The 22,051-nt window shown below is 39.9% G+C and overlaps 1 protein-coding gene and 1 long non-coding RNA gene across 15 annotated transcripts in view; one reads left to right on the top strand and one right to left on the bottom strand.

The window, feature by feature from the left end:
• Nucleotides 1–20,363, top strand: part of phf14 (PHD finger protein 14) — a 79,265-nt gene extending 58,902 nt beyond the window's left edge. For 3 of the 4 annotated variants that reach the window (XM_027286177.1, XM_027286179.1, XM_027286175.1), the window contains exon 18: nt 19,627–20,363. In XM_027286177.1, coding sequence (XP_027141978.1) covers nt 19,627–19,707 — 81 coding nt within the window. In that variant the 3' untranslated portion in view covers nt 19,708–20,363. Of the gene's footprint in view, nt 1–11,344; nt 11,435–19,626 lie in introns of those variants that run through there. The other variant, XM_027286176.1, reaches the window with a different exon arrangement.
• LOC109142279 (uncharacterized) lies at nt 3,908–11,287 on the bottom strand. 11 transcript variants are annotated; one of them, XR_003463486.1, is made up of 5 exons: nt 7,751–8,309; nt 7,379–7,677; nt 5,149–6,933; nt 4,542–4,555; nt 3,908–4,066 (listed from the first exon to the last, which is right to left on the bottom strand). It is a non-coding gene; the product is annotated as an uncharacterized LOC109142279 (long non-coding RNA). The 11 variants fall into 11 exon arrangements; XR_003463487.1 differs by lacking the exon at nt 4,542–4,555; XR_003463478.1 differs by lacking the exon at nt 3,908–4,066 and having other exon boundaries at nt 4,538–4,555.
• Nucleotides 20,364–22,051: the final 1,688 nt, after the last annotated feature.

Below are 22,051 nucleotides of genomic sequence, written 5' to 3'. Positions count from 1 at the left end.
AAAGCCACTTTTTGTTGTTATCGTGAGCCTAGGCCTGATGAAGACCCACTAAAGGGTCGAAACGTTGCTGCTTTTGATTTACTTTTATTTGGAAAATTTCATTTAATTGGATTTATAATGAAGATTTTGTGGATAAAAGACAAAAGGCTGCAGGGAAAGGATTTATTGATCTTCCCCATAACTATGGGATATTTTTGATGGAGAAGATTGGACCACGGTGCGCTATGGACGAAGGCACCAATGATCCTGAAACTGCAACCAGGGTGGCAAGAACAACTGGTGGAAGCACCGCGCACCTCCTGACCTCAGTTGCCTTTCCCTAACCCACACCTTCGGATTGGTTGGTCAATCGCTGCGTAAAGTGGTTTGACAGATTGTCAGATTTGCCACGATGACTATCACCACGTGGCCATTTATATATGTTTCTATTGCCCTTTGCAGCTGCACCCAACTCATCAAAGCTTGTGGCCATTTTTGTGTCAGTTTCTCGGTCACTATCTTTGATGGATGTAGCTCAGTAGCTAGCTATAGGTAGGATGTTGACACCCCCGTTCTAAATCCGGCTACACAAAGTGCTGATTGTGTCTCCAACCAGGGAAACAGCCGTCACTGAACACCAGATGTATTTGAATCACTGGACAAATCAGAGGTTTGGGTGGTGATTCAGATGTCTAGAACCAGGCTATTAACAACCCGGCACATTGCAGATGCATCCCGGGCAAATTGTAAGAAATTGTTCTGTCATGTATTTAGTTTTTGGACTACCTTAGCGGGATTGGATTTTAGCAAACTTATGAATCTTGTTTGTGATCCTCGAGTCATTTTTATTTTGGCTGTGTGACTAAACCAAATACAAATGTACAACAAAGTTTTCTGCTATAGTTCCTGCCAAGGAAAAACAAACCCGAAGACACAAGTGCTTTTGTTCCTGCCAGTGCATGTCTGGGAGCTCCTGATTAATAACAAAATATCTTTTTGATGATGTTTTGTCTCTGTGATTTGCTCGTATTGTTGAGATGTTTGTGGAGCCGCAGTCATTACAGAAGAGCTGCCGGTTTACAGTGTTGCAGGAAAATGCGGGCGCTGAGCGTCGGCGTCGTCGCGGACATGTTTCTGTTGTGCAAAGGGGCAATAAAAGGCTTTATTAGACAGGCTTGAGTTCATTATAGACGCTGTGTTTCTCTCAGCCTGCTCGGCTTAGATAAACCTCGCTCTGACCAAGGCCACATCCCTCCCGCTGTCGCCCGGGGCCCTCACTGAATTGATTTCAGTAATAAAGTGACAGTCTTGCCGTAATATATGGATGGCCTTTAATTCAAGCCTGTTACCCCGTGCCAAGGGGTGCTTGTTTAAGGCTTTATTTACACCCTTGCAGCGTTGCCTAGCATGCTGGGCTCCACGGTGAATCAGACCAGAAGGACTTGGATGAAAGATTTGAAATGCCAAAAGCTCTTAAAGTTAGCTCAAGCAGTGTTTAAAGTACTCAGCTGTAAACTTGTGTGGGATGCACCACTTTAGCTGCACTCAGACTCGTTTGTCATCAAAAGGACTGCAACTGTTGAAATTACAGTGCGTAAAAAAGTTGAATTTTCTTCCCTTCCTCCTCAGCCATAAGCCTACTCCTACTCAGCAAACAGTTTGTATTTGAAGTCGTGTTCAGCAGCTCTGCGTGTATGTGTATATATGTGACGGTTAAAGATGGAGGGTGGACGTGCGAGTGTTTGTAGTTTTTGATGGTTTGTAGCAGCTGACGTTCGTTTCGGTGTCATTCCCGATTACCTTTACAAGCCGCGCCATCAATCAGAAGCTTCATCGCTTGACCTGGGAAAGGCTGTAATTAAGTTAGCCTAATTAACTTAATGAAGTGTCACACTTGGCTGACTTCACTATATCGGGTAAATTGAAAGAAAAATAGGCATCATTACTCATCAGATGTTCTGGTATTTAGAGTGAGGCAGAGGGAATGCTTTTTTTATTTTATTTTGAGCAACTTCTCACCCAGTGGGCGTCTATCTAAGTGGAAAAATGTAACCTCTAGCCTGTTTTTATTTTCCTCAATGAGGCATTTTTTATTAGCGGTCTGATTGGTTTAATCGGTATCATTGGTGCATTTATTTGTTGCTCTCATTCTCTTATCTGTATTCAAGTTTAATCTTAACGCCGTAAGGACTGCGCAATCAATAAGCCCAACAGTCGAGGCTTTTACTCAAGCGTATGAGGTGCTTAAAGCATGATAACCTCATCAATGATGGTTGTCTCCTAGACGTGGCCAAAGTTTAACCACAGTTTAATGTGATTTAAAGGCAAGCAGTGGCAGCTAAACACCAGCCCGGGCTAGCTAAAGTAGCCTGCAGGGAGCACAGGACATGGTCAAGGGTGGCCAGGCGGGACGGCAAAGACGAAGAGAAAATCAATGGCTAGGAGTCACCTCAATCACTTTAACTAGGCGCTACAGACGTCCATGCCCCCTCTCAGGGGCCAATTTGTGGAGTAAACAGCAGTGTGTGATTGCTGTCGGGATCCCCAGTGGCCTCAGCAGTCCATTTCTCTGGACCTGGCTCATTCTAATAACCCTCTTAGCGGAGAGCGTACATGAGGCCCCTTTTCGGACCACCTCAGTATTTTATGGCCATAAACAGTGTAGCAGACACTGAGCAGCAGCCAACTACCAAGCCTTCGTTAAGATAACATTCCCACAAGTCCCGGGCTGCTGCTGCGTGGGCAAAAAGCATGCAATATTTTAATGGCATCCTGGATAGAGACACAACAATTTCCACCGATAAATATACATAACGAACTTTAGTTCAGCATTTCTTTCTGTCAACCCCACCGTGCGGTTATAATATAAAGCCACTTTGGCCTTGGCTTGTTTTGATGTACGTTCTTATGGAACGGTGTAATTGCTGTCACGCACACACCCAAAACCTTCAAGTTCACTTCGGTCCAACTTTGCTTCCACGTTTGCACTTCAGCTGATGTACTGCCACTCAGAGTTCAAAAGGTTTTGAGTCGGTAAAGGCTCAACTTTACTCACTGGCAGTGTTGTAGTAGTCAAGATTGTTCTCAAGACCATTTTTTAATGGTCTTCTCTTGGAATCAACTGTATTTTTTACGCGGTATCGGACGAAGAGCACTCTGGATTTCATTAATTACAGCAGTATGTAAATTCTGCCATGGAGCGCTTCACCCAAAGACGTTTGGAAATGTTGTATACCGTCTGGTCTTGACTCAGTCTTGCTCTACTTTGTTCTTGGTCTCGACTTGGTCTCAAACCCTCATAGTCTTGGTCTTGTCTTGGTCTAGATACACTCTAGTCTTGGTCATGACCTGGTCTTGTTTAGGTAGTATTAACTACAACACTGTGAGCTGGTGTCATGTGTACAACAATACATGTACACATCTATGGACATGATAACCAATGAGTGTAGGAGAGACACCAGTGCCCAAATGCAGACAAACAGACTGAGGAAAATTCAATTCAATTCAATTCAAATTTATTTATATAGCGCCATATCATAAGAAAAGTTATCTCATGACACTTTTCATACAGAGCAGGTCTAGACCGTACTCTTTAAAATATTATTTACAGAGACTCAACAGTTCCACCATGAGCAAGCACTTGGCGACAGTGGCGAGGAAAAACTGCCTTTTAACAGGCAGAAACCTCGGGCAGAACCAGGCTCATTGGCAGACGGTCATCCACCGCGACCGGTTGAGTTAGATAGAGAGAGGCAGATAGAAAGAGACGGGTAGGATAGATACATAAATAGAAAATGATACAAACAACCAGAAGGAACACGTCCTCATTTTGAAACATCTGAAAAAGAAAGAAAGACAAAATTAATGAGGCTGGAAGAGACGAAACAAAATACAAGTTAGCAAAAAAACATTCTATACAAATCTTATACAATGAGTATAAGTTAGCAAACCTGACTTAAAACATCTGAAAAAGAAAGAGACAAAATTAATGAGGCTGGAAGACACATAACAAAATACAAGTTAGCAAAAAACATATAGTACAAATCTTATGCAATGAGTACAAGTTATCAAACCTCACTTAAAACATCTGAAAAAGAAAGAGACAAAATTAATGAGGCTGGAAGAGACAAAACAAAATACAAGTTAGTAAAAACATTCTGTACAAATCTTATGCAATGAGTAGAAGTTATCAAACCTGACTTAAAACATCTGAAAAAGAAAAAGACAAAATTAATGAGGCTGGAAGAGACATAACAAAATACAAGTTAGCAAAAAACATATAGTACAAATCTTATGCAATGAGTATAAGTTTTCAAACCTGACTTAAAACATCTGAAAAAGAAAAAGACAAAATTAATGAGGCTGGAAGAGACAAAACAAAATACAAGTTAGCAAAAAACATATAGTACAAATCTTATGCAGTGAGTATAAGTTATCAAACCTGACTTAAAACATCTGAAAAAGAAAGAAAGACAAAATTAATGAGGCTGGAAGAGACAAAACAAAATACAAGTTAGCAAATAACAGTACAAATATTATGCAATGAGTATAAGTTAGCAAACCTCACTTAAAACATCTGAAAAAGAAAGAAAGACAAAATAATGAGGCTGGAAGACACATAACAAAATACAAGTTAGCAAAAAACATTCTGTACAAATCTTATGCAATGAATATAAGTTATCAAACCTGACTTAAAACATCTGAAAAAGAAAGACAAAATTAATGAGGCTGGAAGAGACATAACAAAATACAAGTCTACAAACATTATGCAATGAGTAGAAGTTAGCAAAAAAATTATCAAGAACACCTGAGAAATCTACCCAAACTTGAAGACTTTGATACAAAAGTGAAAATCATTAATTTGCCCTAGCTATGTTACAAAACCTTTGAATCTACCTATTTGGATTAAAATCTTATGTTCTTAACGATTTGATTACATGACAACATGTCAGAATACAGAATAAAACCCGATTTGATTACATGACAACATGTCAGAATACAGAATAAAACCCACAATATTCCTCAAATAAACCACAAGTTCACAAAACATGTTAGTCAAATATGCTGCGATGGGTAGAAATGATCAAGTGTCAGTGTACACTAGCAGAACACTTGAAAAATCTACCCAAACTCGCAGGCCTTGGTACAAAAGTGAAAACCATTATTTACCTTAGGTATGTTGAAACACAGTTTGAAATGGTTGAATCTTTGGAGGCTGATTAAAATGAAATGCTTCTTTGGTTGAGAACAAGGAAAATATCAACCTTATTCTTTCAATGATCCACGAGTTCGCAAAAAATGTCTACAAATGTTCGACGACGATGAGAAAACATCAAGTGTCAGCGTACGGAAGCAAAACACTTGAAAATAAAATAAAACCAAACAAAACGCATGATTGAGACACAGAACACAGAAACTGAGACAAACGACCAAACAAGTGAAGGAACACAGGTCCTCACTTAAAACATCTGAAAAAGAAAGAAAGACAAAATTAATGAGGCTGGAAGAGACAAAACAAAATACAAGTTAGCAAAAAACATAGTACAAATCTTATGCAATGAGTAGAAGTTAGCAAAAAAATTATCAAGAACACCTGAGAAATCTACCCAAACTTGAAGACTTTGGTACAAAAGTGAAAATCATTAACTTGCCCTAGCTATGTCATAAAACCTTTGAATCTACCTAGTTGGATTAAAATCTTATGTTCTTAGCGATGTGATTACATGACAACATGTAAGAATGCAAAATAAAACCCACAATATTCCTCAAATAAGCCACAAGTTCACAAAACATTTTGGTCAAATATGCTGCAGTAGGTAGAAATGATCAAGTGTCAGTGTACACTAGCAGAACATTTGAAAAATCTACCCAAACTTGCAGGCCTTGGTACAAAAGTGAAAACCATTATTTACCTTAGGTATGTTGAAACACAGTTTGAAATGGTTGAATCTTTGGAGGCTGATTAAAATGAAATGCTTCTTTGGTTGAGAACAAGGAAAATATCAACCTTATTCTTTCAATGATCCACGAGTTCGCAAAAAATGTCTACAAATGTTCGACGACGATGAGAAAACATCAAGTGTCAGCGTACGGAAGCAAAACACTTGAAAATAAAATAAAACCAAACAAAACGCATGATTGAGACACAGAACACAGAAACTGAGACAAACGACCAAACAAGTGAAGGAACACAGGTCCTCACTTAAAACATCTGAAAAAGAAAGAAAGACAAAATTAATGAGGCTGGAAGAGACAGAAAAAAATACAAGTTAGCAAAAAACATAGTACAAATATTATGCAATGAGTAGAAGTTAGCAAAAAAATTATCAAGAACACCTGAGAAATCTACCCAAACTTGAAGACTTTGGTACAAAAGTGAAAATCATTAATTTGCCCTAGCTATGTCAGAAAACCTTTGAATCTACCTATTTGGATTAAAATCTTATGTTCTTAGCGATGTGATTACATGACAACATGTAAGAATGCAAAATAAAACCCACAATATTCCTCAAATAAGCCACAAGTTCACAAAACATTTTGGTCAAATATGCTGCAGTAGGTAGAAATGATCAAGTGTCAGTGTACACTAGCAGAACATTTGAAAAATCTACCCAAACTTGCAGGCCTTGGTACAAAAGTGAAAACCATTATTTACCTTAGGTATGTTGAAACACAGTTTGAAATGGTTGAATCTTTGGAGGCTGATTAAAATGAAATGCTTCTTTGGTTGAGAACAAGGAAAATATCAACCTTATTCTTTCAATGATCCACGAGTTCGCAAAAAATGTCTACAAATGTTCGACGACGACGAGAAAACATCAAGTGTCAGCGTACGGAAGCAAAACACTTGAAAATAAAATAAAACCAAACAAAACGCATGATTGAGACACAGAACACAGAAACTGAGACAAACGACCAAACAAGTGAAGGAACACAGGTCCTCACTTAAAACATCTGAAAAAGAAAGAAAGACAAAATTAATGAGGCTGGAAGAGACAGAAAAAAATACAAGTTAGCAAAAAACATAGTACAAATCTTATGCAATGAGTAGAAGTTAGCAAAAAAATTATCAAGAACACCTGAGAAATCTACCCAAACTTGAAGACTTTGGTACAAAAGTGAAAATCATTAACTTGCCCTAGCTATGTCATAAAACCTTTGAATCTACCTAGTTGGATTAAAATCTTATGTTCTTAGCGATGTGATTACATGACAACATGTAAGAATGCAAAATAAAACCCACAATATTCCTCAAATAAGCCACAAGTTTGCAAAACATTTTGGTCAAATATGCTGCAGTAGGTAGAAATGATCAAGTGTCAGTGTACACTAGCAGAACACTTGAAAAATCTACCCAAACTTGCAGGCCTTGGTACAAAAGTGAAAACCATTATTTTACCTTAGGTATGTTGAAACACAGTTTGAAATGGTTGAATCTTTGGAGGCTGATTAAAATGAAATGCTTCTTTGGTTGAGAACAAGGAAAATATCAACCTTATTCTTTCAATGATCCACAAGTTCGCAAAAAATGTCTACAAATGTTCGACGACGACAAGAAAACGTCAAGTGTCAGCGTACGGAAGCAAAACACTTGAAAATAAAATAAAACCAAACAAAACGCATGATTGAGACACAGAACACATAAACTGAGACAAACGACCAGACAAGTGAAGGAACACAGGTCCTCACTTAAAACATCTGAAATAGAAAGAAAGACAAAATTAATGAGCGCATTATCAACAGTGTGACTGGTTGACTGACAGGTACATACCATTGCCGATGGCTTATTAGAGCACCCAGGCATCACTCGATCCACCTTAGGTCCCCCGATGATTCATGTTTTTGCTGATCCTCACCTTAGGTATGTTGAAAAAAAGTTTAAAATCCGTGAGTCAATACATAACCATGAAATCACCTACTCCTCTCAGCCCTCTGTCCAAACTGAGAGCAGACACTGATCAGCCTGTGATATATGCTTGCCTGATATTCCGGAACACGACACATCAAGGCTAAAAACATTCTTAATGGACATGAAAGGGCCTCTGCTCATTTGCATACAAGTTGCCATGGAGATTAATCTCCATGGCAACATGTATTCGAATTAAATTGTTTGTTTGTTGTTAGCAGTATGTGTAACTTTAGCCATTGCTCAACTTTTAAACTAAACCAAAGTCCAGATTTGTCCTAGGTGTTTTGGACAGGAGCATTCAAAGCTAAAGTGAAAACTAGCAGACATTGTGATCATGCTTTATATAACTATACTTTTGTTGCATTCATTGAGTATAAGAAATTATCTGGTGGTCTATGTGAGGGATAACGTACAGCCAGCAGAAAATTTTTGCAAAATAAAGCCTGACAGAGCCCAGCCAAACGGGTAGTTTTTCAATCGCAACGCGTCATATTCAACAAGATCATCTTCACATGACTGCAGCGCCACTGTTCTGTTAGAACAATCTATAACTAGAAAGTCAAAACTACAACTAAACTATTGGTGTAATCAAGATGACTATTTAAAAAATATTACCTGCTCATATCATATCAGCTTTCAACCTCACTTAGTCTGTAATAAATACTACATTATCCATCTCATCCAATTTAAACCCAGTCTATGTGTGCATGGTTACATTGAAGACATTTCCAACACGTTGCGATGCAAAAAAAATCAGGTCCTCCATGAAATAAACGTTTAACGTTCTATTCATATTCAGAATAAAAAAATGGCTACAAAAAGTCAGGTGTACTTATTGAATGAATTATGTAAAAATGAGCTCGGAAACATGACAAAACTACTAATATCGGACAAAGAAACAGCATAGACACACACATACGGTTGAAAAACTGTGTGGCTCCCCCGATTCTTAACTCCCTGCAGTTGTTCACCTGTGACTCACCTAAATAGGCTATATGTGACTACTGTGATTACCTTGCTATGTGATCAGGTGGGCAGGTGACATAGCAACAAAAACATCCACAACTTATCATAGTACATATCAAAATTGGCAACAAAATAATAGTGAGCCCTCCTACTGTATCATCTGTGTAGTTGAACTTTTTACACACTTCTGAACACACACAGAAGAAGAATTTCTTTAGATAAGTGGTACTGGTAACAGTTTCCTGGACCTCAACAATTTAATCTACAGTACTGTTTGGCAGACGTTACAGGGGCATGGCTGCACATATCACCAGACTGCAGAATGTTTTTTTTTTACCACCAAGCTATTGGATTTCCTAATTTATAGAGGATTGCTATCTGCAAAATATGCACTATCAAATGTTACGCCCCAGTCTAGGGGTGCCTAGAGCGTAACTTGAAGGGTCCCAAATCTTCTCCGAGTCCCAAGTAGCCACATACAACAAGTTTTTATATACAAAAGAAAATGACTTATTTACACAACTCGGATCAAACAACTATAACTAAAGGTATCAATTTTAAGGTGGACCACCACCAAAACAACAACCAAGGACATGTGGCTGGTTGCCAGAGGATGAGGAAGTGCTGGGTCTACCTGACGGCCATGATCTTGGCTAAAATGATCAAGAACACCTGAGAAATCTACCGAAACTTGAAGACTTTGGTACAAAAGTGAGAATCATTAACTTGCCCTAGCTATGTTAGAAAACCTTTGAATCTACCTAGTTGGATTAAAATTTTATGTTCTTAGCAATTTGATTACATGACAACATGTCAGAATATAGAATAAAACCCACAATATTACTTAAATAAACCACAAGTTTGCAAAACATTTTGGTCAAATATGCTGTGCTGGGTAGAAATGATCAAGTGTCAGTGTACACTAGCAGAACACTTGAAGAAATCTACCCAAACTTGCAGGCCTTGGTACAAAAGTGAAAACCATTATTTTACCTTAGGTATGTTGAAACACAGTTTGAAATGTTTGAATCCTTGGAGGTTGATTAAAATTAAATGCTTGTTTGGTTGAGAACAAGGAAAATATCAACAAGTTTGCAAAAAATGTGCAAATATGCTGGTAGTGAGTCAAATCCCCATAAACTGCCATATCAATGTGCCCATGTTCACAACCTGGCTCAGACAATGGTTTTGGTCTCTACAGCAACTTGAGGGGGGTGATTTTTTTGTTTTAACTGACCCCTTCAGATGATATTAATGCTTGAAGCGCATTATTAACAGTGTGACTGGTTGACTGACAGGTACATACCATTACCGATGGCTTATTAGAGCACCCAGGCATCACTCGATCCACCTTAGGTCCCCCGATGATTCATGTTTTTGTTGATCCTCACCTTAGGTATGTTGAAAAAAAGTTTAAAATCCGTGAGTCAATACATAACCATGAAAGCACCTACTCCTCTCAGCCCTCTGTCCAAACTGAGAGCAGACACTGATCAGCCTGTGATATATGCTTGCCTGATATTCCGGAACACGACACATCAAGGCTAAAAACATTCTTAATGGACATGAAAGGGCCTCTGCTCATTTGCATACAAGTTGCCATGGAGATTAATATCCATGGCAACATGTATGTATTCGAATTAAATTGTTTGTTTGTTGTTAGCAGTATGTGTAACTTTAGCCATTGCTCAACTTTTAAACTAAACCAAAGTCCAGATTTGTCCTAGGTGTTTTGGACAGGAGCATTCAAAGCTAAAGTGAAAACTAGCAGACATTGTGATCATGCTTTATATAACTATACTTTTGTTGCATTCATTGAGTATAAGAAATTATCTGGTGGTCTATGTGAGGGATAACGTACAGCCAGCAGAAAATTCTTGCAAAATAAAGCCTGACAGAGCCCAGCCAAACGGGTAGTTTTTCAATCGCAACGCGTCATATTCAACAAGATCATCTTCACATGACTGCAGCGCCACTGTTCTGTTAGAACAATCTATAACTAGAAAGTCAAAACTACAACTAAACCATTGGTGTAATCAAGACGACTATTTTAAAAATATTACCTGCTTATATCATATCAGCTTTCAACCTCACTTAGTCTGTAATAAATACTACGTTATCCATCTCATCCAATTTAAACCCAGTCTATGTGTGCATGGTTACATTGAAGACATTTCCAACACGTTGCGATGCAAAAAAAATCAGGTCCTCCATGAAATAAACGTTTAGTGTTTTATTCGGCCACGATCTCTCTTTATACATGAGGTGGTTTTCAGCTGCAGCCAATCACGGGCTAGGACTGGGAATCACTCCACCAATCGCCTCCTGGGGATGGCACATCTCTGTTTGCATATGAAATTGACACAAAACACAAGACACACCCAAGAATTAAACATACCCCGAAATGTTTGATTCCTATGGCTTTGAGTAACCCCTAGACAAAGTGTCTGCTATTACGTTTTCTGTACCTTTTTTGTGCTGGATCTGCAGATTGAAGTCCTGCAGAAGGAGAGACCAGCGCATGAGTTGCTGGTTGGAATTAAAAGATCACGCAAAGCAGGGTGATGCGAGGATAGGTGCACTACACAGTAAAGCCTTGGCGAGTCTCCTCCACAACTATGACTGCTGTTACTCTACCACAACTACTTTGTGTAATCCTTCTGTACACATTTGTCACTTTACTGTGCAAAAATGTTCAGTACCAGGACTGATACTTTTGTGCACTACCCCTGTATACACTTGTTACTTTTACTTTCAGTCCTCAATTTTCATATATTTAAATAGTGTAATATATTATATTGAAATAGTACATCCCTCTTCCTCTTTCGTTTTCATTTCACGAGACACTGCTGTCGTTCTCTCTTGGACATGTTGTGTTTTCCCCAGCCTTGTTCAGAAATAAATCAGAGCTACACGAGCGGTTTTCCCTCAGACCTTTTTATGAATCTCTGCTTTATTCTAAACGCTTTATACTGGAAACAGAGAGAAAGCAGCTCTCCTCTTCATCCCCCTCCTCCCTCGACTGTATATCCTCTTCCAGGAGGCAACTGTAGTTATCTGACGAGGCAATAAAAAGAAAAACCTGCTCGTGAATTTTACCTCTGATTAAATTAGGTGTTGCCTGGTAACTTCACCTCGGTATCAGTCATGCCTCACTAAAATGGAAATACGTTTCTTGGAAAAAAATAAAAAAAATAAATGGACATTAAAGAATGCCCTTTGTAATAAATGAAATGGGGAATTGCAAATATGCGCAGTCATGAAATTTAATTGTGCACTCTGGTGACTGGTTTGTGGGTGCTGAGGTGAGGGAGAAGCGCTGAGGGCAGAGGTGGTTAAATGTAGCGCGTAACGCACTGCCTGAACAGGCTAATGAAGCTGCTGTTTATGACCCACTGCAATTGTGTCATCTCCTGAATGGCAACAAGATGACACAGGGAGCCACACACACACACACACACTTGATAATGTACTTCTATCTACCAAATGTGGTATTGTCTTTTTATTAATGTCTTAATGGTTTTTAGAGGAAAAAGGGAGACAATGTGCTCAACTGAGAATTCATGTCAAGTGCTGAGAAGAGGTCACATATCTGCAGAACAATACAGCAATCTGCAAGGACAGCAATACGCAAGATTAGAGTCACTTAGAAAGACTTTGTGATGTCAATAAAAGGAAATACATCAATTAAAGAAAGGGCACATAAAAACATATAGTCCCTGTTCGACATGCAGGCTTCAAAGTTTGGCTGATGTTAAATAAAGACATGATGAAATAAACTGCTAGCTGGCACAGTTAATTAATAATCACATGGAAACTCATTGACCTGTTACGTGGGAGGGATTAGTGGCCTGTGTTACATTTTAGTACATTACAGTATATAGCTCATGTACCGTACATGTCATCATTTAATAGTTTAGTCAGTTTTACAACAGTTCAATCAATGATGAACTAATAATAATCAATGAAAAAGCTCTGTACAAGAAGAATAACACACACTTACTTTGGATTTATTCTTGGCCTTAACTTGTATTAAAGACTTGACATAAAATATTTAACAAAATCACATAAAAGTGTCTTTAAATAATCAATTTTGGGAATCTAAGAAAATGAAGCATCATTATTTTAATCAGAAATATAATTATGAAATTAAAAAAAAGTACAATAAAACAGCAAATAAGGGAATAACATTCATAATAATGCATTACATCATGGTAACTGATTTCATTTATATATTTTCTATATTTCTTCTTTCATAACATTTTATTTGCTTCATTACTTTTGGATTTTTATATTTTTTGTAGTGGCCCATGTGTGAAAAGAAATAATATAAAATACCTTATTTAGTATTGTTTTGATATGAAGTTGTCTCCATGACACCTGAGCACACTGAAGAAGATCATCAGGTGTGGTAGTAAGAGTAGTAAGTGGACGTTGAGTCAAGAATAAACTCCTCATGAACCAATCGCTTAATCATTCATGAGCATTATATAGGAGTAATTAAACAGACTTTTAATTAACTAGGATGTTTACATCGGATTTGATTCATTACATGAATTCTAATTCACATTAAAGCTCGACGCTCGTGCTCTGACTGCGCCGTTATCTACGGAGCCCCGCAGTGGCCATGCTTTACATTCCTGCTTCGTTTCGTGAGCACGAGATACATTTCGTTTTTTTTCTCGCAGCTGGAGGGAGGATGTGACAGCCGAAGAGGGGGAAGCTACAGCTCCCAATCCACTGTATCAGCACCGCCATCGGCTGCTTGTCTCACCAACCAACCAACCAACCATCCTTAATACAGCCTCCATGCTCAAACTGCTCGTAGTCTTGAGAATTAACGTTCCCCATTACTCAACACGAGGGTGGCCTGTTGTGCCGGCTCTCTGTGTGTATATATATATATATATTTATCTTGTGCTCACAAATTAATCAAAACGTGGGGTCGACTTGTGCACACGCAGCTCTATATAGTAAAACATAGCCTCTATGTTTGTTTTCTCTCCATGGCGACTGCAGGGCTTTGTAATTATCTGTGCAGCTGAACATTTATCTAACTGCGAGGGCAGTGAATCCATCAAAGGTGAGAGGGCCCTATAAAGCCGAGCCTCTCTTTTCCGCGTACGCACAATGCGCGGTGTAAGACACGCTCATAAATAAATACAGTGAAAGCAGAAAAGATGATAAGAAAATCAGTCACGCTAATTAACTGCTAATTCTTTTGAGGACTGTATAGGCTTGATAAAGGAAGGCAAAGCTCATTAAAGTACACGCCGCGTTGTACATTATGATTCCTTTACAGTGTGAATTTAATCCGAGTTTATAAGGGCTGATTGCATAGTGTGTGTGTGTGTGTGTCGTTGGCAGATCTCTTTCTCTACGTGTGTGTGTGCATTCAAGGGTTGCAATTAATGGTGCGGGATGTGAGGCAGAGCGTCGTTAGAGCTCGACCGGTCTTTGTTGCCACCTAGGCCTCAGTCTGAGCACTCTCTGCGTGACGCGACGGAGACGACGCTCCGCTCCTGCCCTTTAAAACGCCGACCTCAACTCGAATGAGAAATGTGGCATTTCATTATCATATATGTATATGTTAGTGCCAGAGGGGCCTGCCAAGCCTATGGAAAGCAAGCGGTGAAAACAAACCTCCCCTCCTTTCTCCTCTCCTCTCCTCTCCCTCGTCTCTCTCCCCAGAGGGAATTGATGGAGATATCCCACAATGCCAGAGCCCATCAGCTCCTGCAGGCTCGTCAGGAGGGGGAGCGTCTGCCTCTCAGCTCTCCACAAAGCAGGGGCCACTGATGCAAAACACAGCTCCGATACCTCAACCTCTGTAGTCCACAGCGAGGGAAAGGGAGGGAGGTGGCAGAGCATTGCCGCTTCCACTCAGTCATCTTTCTCCGGATCAGCGGATTTAAAACGTGCTGCAAATTTTAATATGGAAAGAACACACACAAATAATAATAGGTCGGAGTGATAATTAAGGCTGAATGTTGTTCTCTTGGATAAGTATAAAAATGAGAGAATAAGAAGAGACATGGAGAATTTTCATTCCTCCATATTTGTTTACAGAAGTCAAGTTTACGGTAATTTCCGAGGCTCTTCAGTCTGTTTATGAGTCCAGATCAAGTGAAAACCAATCAGCAGGAAAACTGCAGTATCTCAAATGGCCACTTGAGGCTGGCTACAGAATCTCCGTAACCCCCCCATGTTCAAATGTCTTCACAGCAGAAATAAACATGTTTACAGCCTGGTACAAAAAACTGTTTCCGTCTCTATAGCTAATTTCCCCGTTCATGACAACTGTACTGAGTCTGAATTTTCATTTAACTCACACGTTCAGATGATATCAAGGCTCGAAGTTGCACATAATTAACAGCGTGATTGACCCACCGTAACCAATAAGCTGGTGGTTGAAGTACTCACCAGAAAACAGAGCTAAGAGGTGGGTGAATATTGAACTCACTCACCACATCAAACATGTCACAGTATGTCAGACTCTCCAGGAATTTGCGATGTTGCGATTTGCAATTTCAACGCAACTTCAGTGAATCCCTGTGAATTCAGAGTAGTGTTGCAATTTTAACCAATCACTGCAATTTTTCCGCAACTTCCGCGCAGTCTTCCCGGGGGATTAAACTCGGCGGGTCAGGGACGACCACACGGTGTGGGAGGATCCCTTCATGGGACCTCTCCCTGGCGCCGGCTGGCCCCCGTCGGGCACATTTCCTCCGTCGGCTCGCCCCCAGGGACAGGGCCCCCTCGGCGTGACTGTCGAATCGCAACTTATCGCAACTTTCACCTCATGCAACATCAGGCATTTTAGGCCGCAACTATCTCAAAAAAGGGCTGCGAAATCCTGGTGGGACTGGTATGTTGTGTTTACGGCTCATTTTGACGCCCCCAAGTGGCCAAAAGGTCGATGAATGCGGCTTTAAACGACGCTCCAAAAGTGTTCGATCATCTTTTGATTTGCAGCACAGATATTTCAGTCCAGCTCAATAATGCCATGGCACATGAAGGAGCTGCTTTAGAGGATTAGAACTGACTGACTTGTCTGATACAGTATGTGCTCCCTAACAAGAATTTCACCCCTCCCCAAACAACTCAGTCAGATCCTCCCCAGGTGGTTTGTGCATTTCAAATATGATTAACAGCTCGTCTGCCGCGTCTCTCTGACACTTTAAATTGCACATTGCTCAGGCAATTTCTGGAGACTCACTCCATAAGCCTGACTATAAGGGCAGATAAATGAGGAGTGAGCTCAAATTGAAGGCAATTTTCAGCTGTAGTATCACTTCCAGCGCTGCATTTCGCTCAAATTCAAAGAAACCTGAAAACAGATGAAGATTGGGCCGCCCTCCTACCCAGACTGGAGGAGGCATCTCTGCAGGCAGACAGACAGCAGGATAATACCAGCCACGGTGAAACTGTGGAGCGCTGACACCCGTCTGCTTTCCCCCGTGCTGCGACAGGAGTGATAGGTGGCTGAGGGGTTGGAGTGGTGGAGGATAAAGAGCACATGAGAAATCCTGCGAAGAGGCCCTGAGAGGCCAGGAGGACTGGTGTCACCCCTCTCCCCAGGGACACGCACTAAATCAGCAGAGGAGGAGGCACGGGAGACACATCTCTGGCTTTATGAGATAGTTAGCATGCGCTGGCCCCTCCTCCCCTCTTGTTTCCCATTTAAGAGCTGACTGGCCCTCCGATAACGGATGGCGCCACAGGTAATTGGAAAATTGGCAGGCTTGTCAGGGAGATTTGGTGGATGGCACGAATGTATACGATGGCGGAGTTCATGAGGTGTCACCCCACAGCTAGATTTATATCAGCCCTATGGACCGGCACCAGAAAGTATCCAGAGTTCAGGAAAAAGTAGCACATTTTTCTCCAGGGGGAGACTGCATATCAAGACGGCTCCAGAGGCACCGACAAGGTTCCTGTTAGTAAAGAGATGATATACGGTCCGTCCTTTGCATTAACCCTAACCCTTAATTTACTGTTTCTACACATGCTTTAACAACTGCTGCAAATAGCTGCCCACATCCTGCACTGATTTATTTACACTAAGATCCAGGAAAATACACGAAGTTCAGCTCATCTTCATCCCAGGTTGTCTGACACTTTCAATTTCAATCTACATCATCAAGCGATAGGCAAGGCCGACACGTATTTCTACTAGAATTCTTCATTTCAGCAATAAAAGACTAAAGAATGTCATCAAGTTTGCTCATCACAGCTCATTAGCCCAGGAAAAAGGGGGTCTATGGGGGCCACGGCACCCTGCAGTAAAGTTTAGACATTTCTCATAATTACTCAAACCTCATGTTGCTTTCTGTAAACATAATGGGTGCGTGGTGTGTTTATGAGTCATCGTAATGATCGGCGGCGTACCTTTGATTATCTAAAATCAGTCGGTAATATCGACGTCTCAGAGCGGGCCGTGAGCTGTCATGACACCATCTTTGTTTGTAATGATTACAGACGGCACCGTCATGTTCTTAAATATACAACATTTCAACTAAACGTTCACATTTATGCCCAATATAACTAACTGAACGGGATAAGTCTGTGTATTTCTGTTGCTCCTTGAAAAACATCTGACTGATGAAACCTGTAACCGTCTCAAGACGTTACGAGATCGAGGGCGTTGACATAATTTGTTAGTCTACATCCGTAACGTAAAAAGGTATCGGACAAAAGTTGTTCTTTTTTGTTCATATACAAGTATTATCATAACTAACACACTATCAGTTGTTGGTTGGTTGAAGTAGATACTTTGACTTCAGTTAGAAATGATGAAAATCTAAATATGATCATCACTGCTAGAGCTTGGAGACTCCATTGTCTCAATTTTGCATCCAAATTTTGGTTTCTACAAGCATCGATGAGACATTTTTTAATGCGGTACAGTAGTTCAAAAGTTCTTAGTCACACTAGCAGCACATCTACGTCACTGTTGGCCACCGCTTTGGTCTTAAACAGTGTTACGAAATGTCTACACAACTTTTGGATGGATTGAGTCATCACAAATATGGTGATGACTCAAAGCACCGTTGAGTCTAAGCACAGCCTCACGGAGGTGCTGACTGTAAACGGTTCAATTGAAATTAGGCTTATAAATAAATACATATAATAACAAACCAAAGAATATTTAGACCAAGTGTTTGAGAACTTGTAGTTTTTAAAGACGAAAACTCTTTGTTTTAAATAAAAGATATGGACAGCTATTTGCTGTCAAATATTAAATGAATTCACAGTGAAATTTCTGTTTTTAAAAGCTGTTTTCAGGACTTTTTAATTAGCGAGCACACACTGGGGTATTAAAACCAGCTTCCCTGGGGTTCGGCATTACAATCACATGCGGCACGGTTTTATTTTTATGGAGTCTATTGGGAAAAGTTTCCAATATTCAGGCAATAATAACTGTGCAGTGTTGTGAGAACACACAGTGAAACCGTGTTTGATTGACAGAGAATTAGGACCTAACTAATATCTGCTCCCAGCCAGCTGGAGGAATGTGGATTCATGAGGTGTTGTTGTGGGCTGCAGATCCTAACCTGGTGATCACACATTCTGGTGTGTAGATGTGTTCATTAACCTCTGGAGGGGGGATAATTGTATCTGTCAGAGTCGTTTAATCACCACAGCGGCTCTCACCACCGTCACTTTCACTTTGTCTGCTCTACTAAAGTCAGGTGGCCCTCCATGACTCCTGCTCTGTGTGTGTCACTTTCTCTTTGTTGGCTTTTTTTTAAACTCACGTATACATTTTGGGACCTTTTTGTTATTTACAAAAAAAATAAAGTGTATTTTCTGTTTTTTGTGGCTGAAACGTAAAGGTCCAGTGTTTATTATTTACGATTTAGTGGCATCTAGCAGTGAACTCACAGACTGCAACTAACTGAACACCCCTCACCTCACCCTCCCCTTCTAAACTAGTAGTAGTAACTTAAAGTAGTCACGGGAAAAAAAAACGTGAAAGGCCGTGTTTAGAGAAACATGGTGAAAGAGGATTCAGTACATATAAAAGGTTCATTCTAAGGTAACAAAAACATAACGATTCTTATTTTTAGATGCTTATACACAAATGAAAACATACCTATGACTAGTATATTCCATATTTCCCCTAAATCTTACACACTGGACCTTTTAATTTGTGTAAGATTTAAGAGACTGTGTACAGAACATGGCAAACAAAAATTTAAATAATGCATATCTATGTTTTCATCAGCGTATAATCACCTGAAAATAAGAATTGTTATTGTGTGTTACCTTAGACTAAGAGCTAACAGCATCTGTAAACCAGTTTTGCTTTAGAAGGTTTTTGAACAGATGAAACACTCGACGCTACGTGGTAACTACAGCTCCCATGAGGCTTTGACAAAGTCGTGGTCAAGACACATTAGGTGTTTCTATGAATGTTAACGAGCTGTAATTTTATCACGGCTACAATAATGAGTTGTTACAAATTGACATTCCCATGACCCTCAAGAGTAAACATCATTTTAGCTTTTCTTTAGGCAGTGTGATAACCCTAAGAAAATACATTTCTCTTACAAAGTCAGCGTTGTTTATTCCACAAAAAGTTTGAATCTAATTGAGTAATTAATCCTTTTTATTGATGTTATAATGGGTGTAATTCAATATACAGCACATCTGAGTGTATACTACACTTACACAGCTTGGCTGGTTGGTTTTATTCGCTGCTGACGCTGACATGTTTTAAAGCTGCCTTCTGTTATGTGACGGTGCGACGTGTCGTGTGTTTGCAGGAGGAGGAGGAGGAGCAGCTGGAGCAGGAGGAAGAAGACTCCGTTAAAGAGGAAACAGCAGAACAGGAGATTCCAAACTGAACCCGAGCAAGAGGACGTAAAAAAGAAAAACAACAAACACACCACTTCTCCGTGGCTTCACCTCCAGTCTTTGCATTTCCGTTCAGACGAATAGCACACAGTAACTTTCTACTAGACTCCCAAAGTTTCTAGACAGCCAGCAAGTCAGCTTCCACTCCAGATAGTTTAGCAAGCAGAGGTGTATTTTAGAGAATTTAAACGGTGGAACCTTTAGATTCAAGCGTAGAGTTTGTACTTTTTATGGACAGGACTGGACGGAGAGACAGATTTCAGACAGCAGCACATCAAAGCACCACGGCCACAGGAGCACACACACACACACACACACACACACACACACACGCACACACCACTGTGCTTCCTCTGCAGCAAGAGACAGCGTCTGACCGTTAACGCCCGAGCCACCTGATGTATTTATGACTTTCCATGTAATCTATTTTCATACACTAATGATCATCCGACAGCGTGTCCACACACACACACACACACACACACACACACACACACAGAGTATCCTCAGTGTCCTGTTTACAAGATGTGAAGCGGGTGTGAGTCCACCGAACACGTATTCTTCGTCCCACACCGGGTCTGACGTCAGCAGCAAAGCGCTTCTCACCGTCTTTCGAGCGCATTTCACTCGACATTCGACTGGAGGATTTTATTTTTATATTTCATGCATATCTTCTTACTTCCCCCATTTTAAATATCGACTTATTTTCTCACTTACTTATTTACACTTCTGTAAAGTACAGAGTCTTTGTTTTGTTTTTTGTTTTTTTTTTATCTTTAAGTGTTACATACCAATCTATATTGTCATCGGATTTGTAATAAAACTCTTCCATGTTTAGGAGATGTGTCTACTCAGAGATTGTATTTACATACTTGGTAAAGTAAAGTTAGTTTTTGGGTTCTTCTTTTTCTCAGACAGATGGTTCTGTGACCTGCGAGTAGTCTGTGGTTCGGACCGAGTCTCTGAGCTCCCTGAAATCATCCCTCACTTTTTAGCAGCCCAAAATTAATTGACGCCACAGAGGCAGCAAGTTTTAATGATCTAAAATCAACTTTTACGTGTAGTTTGATACAAAACTCGACTGATTTTAACCCCAAATAATAAGAATAATTATTATTATCCATCCGTCTATTTTCTGTAAGCGCTTATCCTCATCAGGGTCACGGGGGGTTGGAGCCTGTCCCAGCCTGGGCAAGTCACCAGTTCATTATTATTATTATTATAAATAATAATTTAGTTTATATAATGAGAGAGCTTACAGATCTTTTTTTTTCTTGTACCAGAGGCTACTGTCAGGCCAAAGCACCGTCAGACTCTCACAGTAAATCTGGAATCATCCCTTAAAGTGCCAATAATCCTGAGACAAAACAAACGTTCTCGATCACTGATGCACATTAAATGTTTGAAATCTCTTAATCATGACTGGTTCTTGGCCTGTTTGGTGTGTGACACAGTAAATAATTGTTTCATTTTATATCTTTATACGAAGCCAGAATAACACCATAGGCTGCAAGACGGGACTCAGATGCTTCTCAGTGATTTTAATCCTGTCTGAAGCACCTCCCGCTCCAATAATTATTTTCACTGAACCTGCCGGCTCTTCCTGTTTAGGAGGGTTTAATTAAATTTTAAGTCCAGTCCACAGAGACACTTTGCATTTTAAAAGTTTAGAAAATTTCAGCTCAGCTCAGCGTGACTGACAGCCGATGAAGCAGAAAAACTGACATTTTACTCGTCAACGTCACTCAACTCACACACTGAAGATAAAGTTTACAGAAGCAAGACCCTACAAGGTCAATCAGTCTGTCTCTATATCTGTATAGATCTGATATTTAGTGAGCTTCATGTATTTAACACAGTTTCACCAGCTAAATCATCACAAGTATTGAAAGTCCATTGTTGATTACAGAACCAGTTCCTGTAATTTACCAGGAAACTTTTATTCTATTAATAATAATCCTGTCAGAACCTGTTAGAACAACACAAATGTATTTTTGTGGAGCGTTTTATACCGGTGCAATTATTGACACTATAAAACATGGACATAGTATCTGTAATGTCACCTGCAGGTTTCATCACAGGGCAAGTGTGATATTTCGAGCTCTCCGTTCTTTCAAAGGTCAGCACTGTTAAGATAAGCAGGCCGAAGTTGTGTTGATGAACATGAACCAAAAATAATTTCAGTGGTGATGGTTCAAATTATCACTAGTCTGAGCAGCAGTTCAGCTGTTTACTGTTTGATAATGTGTTCTGTGTTATAGAGCCAACTTCGAGAAAATGCTACATTTCACCCATGCACACTCATTCTCACACTGACGTCAGTCATCAGGGGTA

Source organism: Larimichthys crocea, chromosome XIII (genome assembly GCF_000972845.2).
Source record: "Larimichthys crocea isolate SSNF chromosome XIII, L_crocea_2.0, whole genome shotgun sequence".
Taxonomy (NCBI): Eukaryota; Metazoa; Chordata; class Actinopteri; family Sciaenidae; genus Larimichthys; species Larimichthys crocea.
Note: the sequence above shows the minus strand (reverse complement) of the source record. Positions and strands in the feature narration are given on the sequence as shown.